Source organism: Mugil cephalus, chromosome 18 (genome assembly GCF_022458985.1).
Source record: "Mugil cephalus isolate CIBA_MC_2020 chromosome 18, CIBA_Mcephalus_1.1, whole genome shotgun sequence".
Lineage (NCBI taxonomy): Eukaryota > Metazoa > Chordata > Actinopteri > Mugiliformes > Mugilidae > Mugil > Mugil cephalus.
The window spans coordinates 15,769,249-15,782,688 of NC_061787.1; the positions used below are offsets into that span (position 1 = coordinate 15,769,249).

Consider the following 13,440-nt stretch of genomic DNA (forward strand, 5'->3'; position numbering starts at 1 on the left):
GAGAGAGAGAGAGATAGAGATAGAGAGAGAGAGAGAGCATGTGTCTGATTTAGTGCCCGAGGCAGATCATTTATCAAGAAATGAGGCACAGCAGCCCAACAGAAGTTATGCACTGAACAGGGACATGACAAAGTGTAACTGAGTGAATATGAATTTAGTGTGTGTGTGTGCGTAAGAGAGAAAGAGATTGGGGATATGTTTGTGTAAGAGAGTCAGAGAGTTAGGTCCTTCTTGTCCTATTAAGTTTTACAAAGTGACCATGTTTCAGTCCCTGGTTTTCTGCAGAAATCCCCCGTTGTGCGGTGCTGCACATTTGCTGTTTACATAAAAGATGACCTGTGGCTTTCCTCCAAGGAACTGTAGATGAAATGCTACATGCAACAAAAAAGCCACACATACACGCTGGATGAGGGCACATCCTGTCAAATAGTCCAAATAAACTCGGGTAAAGTGGAGTTTTATTGCACTCTGGAGACTATTATACATGATTTATCCTAAAGCCAGTGCCAGTGCTACTGTTGGTACAAACAGATTATGGCTCTGGTATATTAATGACTGCTGCATCATAGATATTTCATGTCATCTCAGATCTTATTTTCATATCGAGCCACTCTTTTATGGAGGACACATTTTCTTTCCTTCTTTCTTTCCACTCCTCTCCCCCTCAGCCTAGCTTGCTCCCAAGGCCCAGCTGTAGGAAGTGATTAACTCTTCTTCCAAAAACCAAAAAATTTTATTAATTTTTTTTTTAAAAAACACACACCTGCAAAGAAACAAACACGCCCGTGTACCCGCACACGTAACCCTGCACCGTTGGAAAGCGTGTTTCAAAATGCTCTTATTACCTTAAGACTTCAAAGCAAAGAACAACTCTTTGCCAACACAGCTCACACTGACTCATTACTGACGGCACAATTCCCCCAAAACTACAAACAGCTTATTTTCGAACTACAAAAAAAAAAAGAAAAACTATGAAGTCATCTAATTTTCTTCTCTCTCCTCTTTTGCTACTGCGTCATCCCCCCTCACTTTGCGTTTGCTCACAAACACTTTGCAGAGACACCCTGCTCCACTCTCGTCTAAATTGTATGCTAATCCGTGTTTGGATTGGAGGCTAACAGGATTTTTTGCTGCACCTAACATCCATGACCTAATATGTCATGCAGGGATACTAGCAGCAAAGTCCCTTATTTTGAGCTCTGGACTCTGGTGATAAAGTCAAAGTGTGGCTCCTCCAATGCAACAATTTCCACAGTTACAAAATTAGGCTGCTTTGTCGCTATCCATGCAACTCAGGGAGCACACAGTAAGGTATGGCATCTATCACCCTTTTCAAGTCAGTTTTAGAGGGGCTATAAATAGCATACAGCGGCAGCTTAACTAACTAAACTACTTCGAATGTGCAAGTTAGACAACTGAAACTGGCTGTACTTCATTTAATTAAAGGCGTCCAACATGTTAATTGCATTATAAGATGTTCATCGTTCAGGGATTATGAGATCACCTGTCTTCATTATATTAGACTGAGCATGATGCCAGCACAGAAAAAAATATATATGAGTAATTCAAATAAAATAAAAGAACCTATGTCAGGGTTGGCTGCATGTTAAGGCAGTGTCTTTCATGTCTGATCACTGGAGTGTTACACCACCCAGTCGCCTGCATGCTATCCAGTGGCAATGATTAGAGAAGTGTGAAGCAGACGAGGCTCTAATGGGCTGCATGAGGATACCGATCTGTGGAATACAGGGGGATGAGAGGATGACGAATAGAAGAGAGCAACGCAGTCGTCAGGACATGTTGACGCCACGGGGCAGCCTGTCCTCATGTGACAGAATCAACAGTCAGATGTCTTTCACTTGTGCGGTGAGCCCATGTCAAATGCAAGTAAGGCAGTGGGTTAGACACGGCGTCGAATACCTTCCCTTTCATACGAGCCAGGAGGAAACGGGTAAGAGATGTTTCCAGTAGTTTCTAATGCAAAGCCTTCAATTACATTTCGACAGGTGTGTCGACACACAGGTGTGTTTGTAGTCTGACAGCATCTTTGAAAAGTGAGTTAGTCTACTTGAAATTCAAAAGGCAGTGCTGCTTATTTCTGGCGTAAACAGCTCAGTCATAAACAAAAGAGGAGAGGGAAACTTCACTATGGAATATAATGTAATTCATTTGAAAATTCTAAGGTCTAACATTGAATTAGAAGTTGGAGTTTGTTGTCTGTCTTTTGAACTGTATGAAGGCCATGACAGGAGAGCGATCACACTTACTGGCTCCTCAGTTTGGCACACGAGGGCACAAGTGGCCAACAAAAATGGAAAACACGACACTATCACCTCAAATGAATAAACCGTGGGGCGACTGAGCACCATGATTCGGGTGGCCAGCTCAGTACAATAGTTTGCAGCTCATCCTAGCTGCCTAGCCTCCTTGATGATAGTATCCCTTAGTGGTTTCCCCATTTAAATCCTGAATAGAGACTGCTGCCATCTGCTGCAACTAGATGGGCTATTGTCTTTCACACAGACACAGAACATTCAGCATGTGTCAGGTGGCTGTAGTCTTTGTGGTGCGCTGAAGTACTTTACGGTCTAGATACAGGTGGAGTCACAGTCGTCCTTCATTGCCAATAATTCTTAGATGTCTGCCTGGTAAGCCATGGTCTCTGTGCAGAAAGAAGTGCTTAAACCAGGGAGAACAGAGAGAGCAGGTACGCCTCAACACAGAGGTGCCAGATTCATGCCAGAGAAGGTCAGATTCTTTTTCGTCTTTGTCAATAAATGTCCAAAAAAAAAAAGGAAATTCGTCTAAATGTCCACCTTGGCTTGCTTTTGTGTTGTCAAACCTCCACTTTAATCTTCCTTAATTGGCTTAATTGACTCGATTTCTATCTCACTAGACACCTGCTACAGAGTTAAAACTGCCCAATTTTACAATATTTGAGTTGAGGTCATTGGTACCCGATGTTTAGAATATACATTTGTTCTTCTTAATGTGCCCAAACAAGGAAAATACAGTTGTGTATTCAAACGTGCACAGAAATAATCAGCTTCACTCTCTTAACTTCAATTCCTGAGGAATGAAAACATTTATAACCGAGGACACTTTCTTGGAATGTGTGACTTAAATGTCTAAAAGTTGCTCCGAAACGGATTGAGTCTCTGAAGTTTTTTGGTAACTGAATGGCAACTAACCTTGGTGGCAGATATTCACTCGACAACACTCGCTGCTGAAGAGTGAAAGGAACAAAACATCTGTTATTACTTTTAATCAAGCTGCAAGAGTCTGCAGGAATCCAACCTTTGAAAAGAAACAACAAAAGCTGGAGAATGTGGGTTTTTAAAATGAGTTTGTGCGTTTGGCACAAACAAACAGTGTGTACGTTCTTGAGCAGCACACACGCAACTATCATTTCTTTGGACCTTCCTGCTCTTTCCACTGTTTGTTTGTGCTGTCCTTTAAGAGCTCTGCATTAACCAACATATTAATGAGCTATACGGTTTCCTATTGGCCAGCAGCAATAACGCCATTCAGTCCTGATGATGGGCCAAATAACTGTTAGCATTGATGCTGCCTGTAAGTGAATGAGTGTGCATGCTTCTGTATGTGTGTGTAATGAAAGAAAAAAACAATAGAGTAGAGACTAACACAGAGTTATTGATCCCCCTGCCTCTGTAAACACTGTTGCTCGGTTGAGATGGTGCCCAGCAGAACCCCATTATTCTTTTGTTTAGATGTGGTTATGACTGACCTCAAGGAGAAAGCACTCACAGGCACATCTGTAACATGCGATACACACCATAAAAAAAAGCACGCGCCATAAAAAAATACACACCGGAGCACGCATTAGCGTACTTTTGACAGGACACAACACTACATTATGCAGCACCAGAGTAGCAGCGCCAGTCAATTCATCATTACGTATTTGTAACATACACACTGAATAATTTATATGCACATTCATCAGCTCAAACAGAAAAGAAAGGCCTGTTATAACCCGTACATAACGATTTTTTAATCGGGTAGGCAGGGCGTGTAGTAATTGTTGCTAATCTGTTTAGCACAGTGCTTATTAAACATTTTCAGACCAAGGATCACTTAACCCATAACACAAACACATATGGACCACCTAATTCTAAATGGCCCCCAAAACATCAACAGTTTCAGTCTCATATTGTAGTCCACACTGATTCTGTTGCACTACTTTGTTTTCAGGTCAACAACTGTGGAAAATCCATCTTCACAGTTGTAGGTGGGTGGAAACAGCCTCAACGGAGTCAGCCAGCTCATAATGCTCGGGCTGGACATTGAGCCAAAAGTCAGTCAAACCTTTCACCCTGAAAGTTGTCTTCAGTGTCCCATCTGATGCAGTGTCCACAAGGCTGTCAACCTGTCCTGGTGGAAGCTGGTTTTCTGATCCAGTCAAAGCTTGCATCTAATTCTGGGAAATGTATTCCTAGCTGTGAGTGTAGGTCTTGCAGGTGTTGCTTGAAGGATGCAACCGTGCTCCCATCCACATCCTCTCCGGCGGCGTAGAGAAAATCAGCAGGTGTCGGAAAACTAGCGAATTCTTTGCGATCGAGATGGCCACACCACAATTCCATCTTGAGGCGCGTGTCTTTAATTTTATGCTGGAGATTGAGGATACTGTTAGTCCTCCCTTGTGATGCCGTATTCAAAGTATTGAGAGTGCTGAAACTATCAGACAAATATGCCAACTTTGCAAGTCACTGGAAATTGTGCAGTTCAAATAGACGGGTGAAAAACACAAAAGAGTTTTGTGTGTTCACTTCCCATTTTTTCCACACACAGCTTTAAAATGTGTTGAGTGGTTTACCTTTTGATCTTGTTGACTACTTTCACAGACTCATCCAGCACCAGTTTTAGGCACTGTGGCACTTTTTTTTTTTTTTTCACATTTATTCAGTTGTTCTCGGTGGATCCAGCTGTGTGTAGCTGCTGCAGATGGTGCGACTGCACGAACACGCGCTATGGGACTTTTCTGTTTTCTAGTCATTGCATTTGCATCGTCATTGCACATCCTCCCGATCCACATTATTCTTCACAATGTAATCACTGAGTGAGTGAAAAATTGCTTCTCTTGTGGTGTTGTTCGTCAAGGAATGACAAAAGAGAAAGTCATCATACAATCAACCAGCATGAATGTATCTCATAAAACACAGCAGATTTGCTTCATTCCTCATGTTGGTAGACTCATCAAACTGTGTGAGAAAAAAAAATCCACTAGGTTCACCCTGGTACTCCTTGTGCTTAGTTTCTAGATGCCGCTTTAACTTTGCGAGTTTCATGACCTTGTTAGTCGACGACTTTCCTCTTCTCCAGTTCAGAAAAACCGTTCACCTTAGCCGTGGATTTTGTGCCGTCTGTATTCATGGGGAATGTGAGGTCTTTTTCAGCAAGATGGATGGACTGTGTGCGCTTGATGGGACTCAGAGGGAGTGCGCCATGAGAAGTGCTTCGGAGTCCTGGTTAATACAGACCACTGTACGTCTGTGCCCGGCTACGGGACTCTACGGGCAAACACACTCCGGTGGCATTTACATCTCTCCCTCAGAGGACAGGGAAACGCCATGCAATGTAATCCACTGTTGCTATGCAACTGGCCAAACAACCGCATCACCTTGGACATAGTTTTGCCAACTACTTTTGAACATTTGTTCATAATGCTAATTCTGTATTTTTTTTATTACACTGTTTATTTCATTTTACTAGATAATAATTATTTTTCATTTTATTTTTAAGAGTTTTTATGTGCAATGAAGCTACTGTGACCAAGTAATTTCTCTCGTGGATCATTAAAGTCTATGTAAGTCCAAGTCTAAAATGCTTGGGTCCTGTTGGTTGAGAGGAGGGGCCTTTGTGGATAACTCTGTTCCAGGGCATCCTACACCTTGTGCTGTTTTTCATGTTTTTTTTTAATTCCTAAACCATTTTGTCTACATCCTGCGCCCATCAAGGAGTGTCATTGCTATGGGGTGGGGATGCCTGATCTGGTCTGGGTGAGTAGCACATTTACACAAATGCCAGGTCCAAACATTTCCCAGCAGACCATTGTAATGTCACAAGACGGTCAACGTTATTTACTTCTCCTGTCAGTGGTCTCAATGTTATGCCTGATTGGTGTATATTATTGGTGTCCATGTAAATGTGGCCACTGTTAAGTATTTTGACATCTGTGGAGATACTGTGTGTGTAGCAAGGTGCTAAGTTAAAAGTCCACTTAAGGAAAACTATTAAACAGCAACTGGCGTGCAAAAAAATATAATCTCATGCACCAAATAAACACAATAGAGTAAATGTGATCAGTGGACAGAACACAAATGCTGCAAAATTACCAGAAATATACAAAAGAACCAGTGCACAGATTGAACTGCACATACCTTCTTGTAGAGGGAGCGCAGGTCTCTGTACTGCCACATACTGCTCAGGACTTGGGAGGCTGCCTTTACCACCTTAGCCGAGTGTCTGGAAAGAGACAGAGAAAGAGTGAGGGTCATTTCTCCTGGACGCCATTCATTTGGATAATGTTGCTATGTTATTCTGGCCTGTCTCGACCAGCTGCATGAGACGCGCGCAGGCCAGTGAGACTTTGGATTGCTTTAAGAGTAAGACAGCCATTGCTCATTTCAGCGGAGAATGATTTTCTTGTGTGAAAAGGGGAACGTTTTGGGATGAGTTTAAAACGATCCACTCTGCCATGCTAATGGTCCCATCTCTGCTGCTCAGTTGAAAAATGACTCTAGTAGGAGTCAGTTCACAAGCGCTGCCTTTCTAACAGCTTCAGAGGGACGCTCATTTCGATTTGGCTACAACAGAAATCCTTGTGAAAAGCCTTAAGTCTGAGTGAAACCGTTTTCCAGTAAAAAGAACAGAAAGAGTCCACAAGATTCAAACATGTAAAAAACGACATGCAAAATAAACCAAAGAGGCCCGCCACACACTACAATCTGAGCTGTTACCTTAAAAGAATATTTCAGTGGTGAGCTAAGTATAGTGCAAAAAACACCTCAAACAGCATCATCAAATGGTTTTTATCCGTGCCAGATTATGATTGCAGACCTTTTTCACAGCATGTCATAACAAATTGCTGCACCCTACTCAGCGTAGTCTTTCCATTGTGCATGATTTTTTTCCCCTACGTAGCTTACTAAGAAACACATATTATTAATTACACCTGTGCTTCTTTTTTTTTTTTTTTTCCAAGGACAAAAAACTCTGCCTTTGAGTAAAGAAATAAATTCCAGTCCGGGCGTAAGATCTTTAGAAATGAAGCAACAACTCTGGGATTGTCAAATCACGTTGCAGTTTGTAAGAACGGTATGTGATTTTGATTCCAAACTATAAGTTATAATTTAATCAGCTGATCAACAGTGGCTAACTGCTATATCATTGTGCTATAACGGCGATTTCCGCAATCAAGAAGTGTGTAATTGTGTGAATGGAGCATGCTGCTGTGGGTAATGAGCATTTATCTTTAGTGTACCTATCCCAGGAAAATGAAGACGTGAGGGCTATTAGCTGATAACTACACTCCCTGTGATACTCGCATTCGTGGAGGTTTCTTCCAGCACCTCATCTCTCTCTCTCTGTAATGGTGCCCTTGAGCATAATTCCCCAAATAGACTCAGTGTCTCTTCATAACAATAAATCAACATTTGACCTCCGTCTGATAAGACTTCGGTGTCATGGCAACCCCTGACCTGCTGGTTTCCATAGCAGCTTGGAAGGACACCCTGCTCGGTCTCCCATTACCACATCTGTGTTCCTGCCTTTACAGTATAATTTTACGTTTAAGCTACTGTTCCTTTGAGTGAATTATACCTTTCCACCACCTTTTTCTGAAAACAATTCGACAGTTAAGATTTTAAATCAAATGGCCCCTTTGTTGTTACTTCTGCTAGTTTAGACAAGTAGTACTAATGGAGGGGTCCATTCTCATAGAAAACATGCAATAATAAAGTTTACCCAACTTAGGACCCATGCATTTGCTTTTTCAACAGATGTCAAGTAGCAGGATATACATCTGTGACAGATGTATGCTTATCTTGTTTTCTCCTGCTGTTCTCTTCTATCTCTTTTCTGTCTCTATCTGGCCGGCCTTAGGCAGATGGGCTGAGTTTTGCTCGAGGCTACTTCCTGTTAAAAGGGAGATTTTCCTTGCCACCCTTGCCCTCTCTGGAGGTTTCAGGCCGGATTTTTGTAAAGCGTGATCCAGGAGGATCCAAATCAAATCTTTATGACTGATCAAACATCCCAAATAACATATTTAAGAGTCTCGACTCCTACCACACAGGTATGCCATGCTGTAGTGGAGTTGGTTATCCAGTGATTGCAGGGCCCTAACTGTAAGTGTCTTTGGGCACGGCACTGGAACCAGACTGACTCCTGATGCCAGGCCATCATGCAATACAGCTCTTGGTGGGAGAGTGTGTGTGAATGAGAGCCATAGGAAAACACTTTGAGTGTCATTAAGCTAAGTACAGATACATATAATTTCAAATTATCCAGTGGAGTATTGATGATACAGATACACAAAGCATGGTAACTTGAGACTGAGTGATAGAGGAAATCAATTTCGTTTATATATAGTAAAACATTTTCAATTGCAGAAACCCATTGACTTGACTTAGATGATTATGTGATGGTAGCAACAACTAAAAGCAAACCTAAACACTTCAAACATTTTACTACCACATCCACAAACTGGCATTTGTTCTCAACTTCAGCTGACTCACTTGTCTCCTTTGCTGCGGGCGATGCCGATGAGCTTCTCGATGCCGCCAGCATCGCGCAGAGCTTTTGCGTTCTCCATGTTCTTGGTGATGACTTCGTGCAGCGCGCAGCAAATGGCAGTTACAGTATCGTCTGACATGGCCTTGCTAGGAGGGCCTGTGGTCCCGGGGGTCCCACTGCTGGTGGCATTGTTGTTGCTGCTGCTGCTGCTACTTCCTGGTAACCGGTGGATCAGATCCCTCATGGCGTATTTACCTGATGTGTGTGGAGAAAAATGAAGGAAACATATTGGTTATATTCGTTTCTCTGCACACAATCTTGTTAGACATGTCTTGAAACAAGCTCTGGAAGATGGTTATTGGATTTTGGTGGAAGTTTAGCGGACAACCGAAGGGCAAAGATGGTACAGAGCAGGTAGATCTTTTTTTTTACAGGAACCACAACAACACGCTTAACAGCCAAAATGTATTTAAGTTCTAAAACTACGATTTCCCTTTTACTATTTTTCAAAGACCACGTACAGTGAGTGAACGCTTTGAAGAAACTCCATGAAGCTTTAGTTTGAGAGACTGCAAATCCTCTGACGCACACACACTAATTCAGACATACTGAGAATCCAATAAAAGAGGTGACTCCTGGTATTTTGGTGAAAAGGCTGGCGTATGAAAATATGAGAAAAATTAAAAAGTGACATTCAATGACTGTGTTGTTGGAGAGATCGAAGCAACAGAGAGTGGGAGTAATTAAGAGGTACAGGAGAAGCTGTCAGATTGGAAGCTTATGAACACAGTGAGTGTGTGGAGAAGATAAAGGCACTAATATTTGAAATGAAGGAGAGCAGAGTGAGTATATATATTTCAAAAGATGAAGCCGTCTGGATTACATGTAATCTGAGTTCATTCTCGCAGTATGGCAGTCCAGTTACATGCTGGATGACAGGTTTGACACACCACAAATTAATGGCGTCCTTAAAATAGAATACAATGGTTACTTGACATTTAAATACCAACATTTCCATATATTTGGATAAATGATTGTTCTTTAATTATTATATATAATATTATATACACTGATAATATACACAGATCAACCACAACATTAAACCCACACTCCAACCTAGACCAGACCAGCATAGCAATGACAATCCTTGATGGCAGCATGATGCAGCCTGACACAGACGCACACACAACAATTGTTCAGGAATGTGTATTTTCGCCACGATTTTCGAATCGATTGTTCTGGATTAATAACTATCAGTAAGGTTAAGTGAGGAGGTTTAGAGATACAGACGGCAGAATTCGGCAAACATTTTGGTGCACGTTTCCACTGCCATTGCAGGGAAGCGGGAAGTAGGATCAAAAAAGAATGGTGTCTAGCGCTTGGGTGGAGTTATTACAGAGCGAGCCAGATGAACCAGCGAGTCCTTGCATAGCCCTGTACTGGTATCATTTACACATAAAACCAATCTGGTGCGGTTGAATCTGCCAGGAGTCATAGCAACCCCCCCTCAGCATAGCTCTTGGGTCACGTAGGCACGCAAACCTCTCTCCACCACGACAAGGTAACAGCACAGGGGAGGGAATCATCACATTAGCAGAGATATTATTAAGACGGTAGAAGTGAGAGTTATTTCCAAGGTGGTTTCTAAGTAATCTCCACAGAAACTCATTGAGGAGTTTCCCATTAGACCAAGATATGAAGACGACTGAAAAAATTGGAGATAATGGAAAGATCAGAGCAAATAGGTGGCAGGAACAGATCACAGTGTAGGAACTAAACGCATGAGAGGAAAGAGGTGATGCTGCGCTGACTAAGGCTGTGCATGGAGATGAATCAAACATGAGCAGTAGTCAAAGGGGAAGAAACGCTATGGCCGTCATAAAACCTGTCAATTACACTTAAATCGCGCTGAGTGCCTGATACAAAACCCACAGGTTATGCTCCAGATAAAGAACAAGCAATCTGAATGTGGAGGGGAGCATTGAATAATGAAGCATGGCTGAACTCTGATTAAGTTTTAACAATGTCTATGACTCAATAGAAAGACAAGGATGAGCCTATTGCTCCGGTGCACGCACATACACAAAAAAAGATTGAATCAGCGTGGACTTTGGGCCTATAAAATAAAGAAGAGCTCCTCACCGTGACTCATGTCTCAATTTTATGCAGGCTCAAATGATAAACAGGAATTGCTGTTGTAAGTGGTTAAAACATCCTCCCTGGCAGTGCAGAATACAAAGGACAAAGTACTGAATTTGCAATAAAATGCTCTTGGATTTCTTTGAGTTTTTTCACCACCTCCAAACAACTCATTTCCACAGTACTGTACAAAAACGACCAAATTCTTATATAACTGCCACTTTGCATCAGCGGCCCAATCTTCTGCAGCCCATGGCGCTACTTTGAATCTATTAAGTCTTAGTGAAAAATAGCATCCCTCTTTCCCATCTTCCTTGTATTCTTTATTTCCTTTTTTTTTTTCATCACCGTAATATTCACTCAAATCATCCGTTTATATTATGTGTATTGAAGAGTATCTGGAAAGTGCTGAAAACAGGAAAAGGCAGAGGGAAAGTCGCATTAGCTTTGTCATTAAATTCACAAATATCACAAAAACAAATGGAAAAAAGTGTACCTCAATATTTTTTTTTTTCGGCATTTGTCCGCATAGTTAAACACCACAGGGCATCAAGATTGTACAAGACTAAAACGGTTATATTCTTGCAGCTGAATATTTTATTATTTCAGTGCGTGTGTTGGGCCCATCACCAGCCCTCCCTGGGAGCTAGTTTGTTGATCTTTATTGAGTGGAGTGACCTTGTGTGGACAGTGTTACATCTCATTGAATAGAGGGGGAGATCAAAAGGCCAGATGAGATGGACAGAGGAAAGGAAGCAGTAAAGGAGTAAAGGATCCTGTGCTTTACAAGTCACCTAACTTGAGATTAAGGGAGTCCAGAAGGTTTCTGTGTATATCACAGGAGAGATGTGAGAGTCCATGAATGCAAAGGTGTAAAAGGGCCAAGTCAAAGATAGAGCACATCATGATAGAGTGAAATAGTAGTACAGCCTTCTTAGGCGGGACTCATCAACTCTTCTTGATGTGACCCAGCACGAGCTGGTAAGTGACTCCACATGTACATGTGATGTTCGGTAAATATGAATGAGACCGTCTCCAGAGTCGGGTAAGCGGACCCGGCCCTTGAAAATCACCATGTCAGTGCAAGATCCACTGACCAAGGACACCCAACACTAACAACATTATGTTGCCACAGGACACCCTCAGAAGGACCACGTCCATTCCTTGATGCCACAACTGTTTTGGATGCACAAGGGACACCTACTAGAAAGGTGGTCATAATGTCATGCCTGATTGGTGTACATGCATGCACAATCACAGACGCACACGCACACAAACTCCACCTAAACAGGGGCGGTTGCCAGTTAATTGGCCAAGTGTTATCACAGTCCAGCAGGCTGAACACAGGTTAATGTGTGCTGCACATAAGAGGAAGACTCATTATCTGAGTGACTTGAATCAGGCTGACTAATTTCCCGACTGATTTATTGGCTGATGACTTGCTTTATTTAATGATCGGGCTAATTTCTGAGTGAATGACTGAATAATTTACTGATTGCCCGCATGACTTATTTACCGACCGACTAATTTACTGACTGAATGACAGATAATGTAGTCAGTGAATGACTGGCTGATAAAGTGGGTGAGTAATTTATCAACCGGCTGACCGCAGGTAATAACACAACGAGAGTAGCTATACAGAAAAGACACATATCTGTCTGAATATTTTCTGATAAACTGCCTCCAGCATACCTCTAAAATATCTTTGCATAAATGTCTGTGTGTGCACAAAGGTGAGTCCATGCATGACCCCCTCACAGCCTCTGCAGCACAACCACATTCAAGGCATGTGGGGGAAAGTGCATAAAGGAGGGGATGGTATGGAAGAAAGAGTTGTGCATTGCTCATTATTTGGCTTTCTGTTTCTTTGTGTTAGTTGTTGTGAAGTTATTGGTTTTGATGTGTAATGGTTTGATTTTTTCTTATGTTTACTCTTTAGTTTTTTCACAGTATTCATTATAGGCAAATATTCATACTCTGCATTGTAATAAATAACCCAGATGCAGCAAATCCAAAGCAAAGCCGTGGTCAGATGCCACTTCAGCCTACATCTAGCCAATATGATGTCCATATCCTGCAAGAAGCTGAATTACAGATGAATATAAATGAGCGGGAGGTGCTTCACTTGTCAGTATAAAATTTGACACATGTTATAGGTTAATCTTTTGGTGTGCTCATTACCTCGCTGAAGAGAAAACTAGAATGCTGTGATTTAATTACGTCTAAATATAAACTCTCAGACGTCGTAGTTGACATCTGACTAATCTGACTGTTTTGGAATAAGTATTATCATCACTTGCTATATTGTTCTACATGCAAACAGGAGCCAAGCTAAGTGTCAAAGCCAGAAGCAATTATACCCGTAACGTCACAGAGATCATAAGGGATCACACATGAAGGAAAGGAATAAAAGAGCAGAGGAGCAAATTAAAATGGATGGATTTTTTTTTCTTTTTATGAGTGGGCTGCGGCTCATTCTGCTTTAAAGTTGTGTGGCGACACAGGCGGCGCCTCCACATGCTGGAGCGCAATCTCCCCTTTCCACTTACA

At 41.9% G+C, this 13,440-nt stretch overlaps 1 protein-coding gene across 3 annotated transcripts in view; it reads right to left on the reverse strand.

Annotated features, from left to right (window-relative positions):
- ctnnd2a (catenin (cadherin-associated protein), delta 2a) overlaps positions 1-13,440 on the reverse strand; it is a 244,323-nt gene that overhangs the window by 12,981 nt on the left and 217,902 nt on the right. For all 3 annotated transcript variants that reach the window (XM_047568787.1, XM_047568785.1, XM_047568786.1), the window contains 2 exons: positions 8,754-9,006; positions 6,399-6,483 (listed from right to left, as the gene is read on the reverse strand). In XM_047568787.1, the coding sequence (XP_047424743.1) occupies positions 6,399-6,483; positions 8,754-9,006 (338 nt within the window). The remainder of the gene's footprint in view (positions 1-6,398; positions 6,484-8,753; positions 9,007-13,440) is intronic.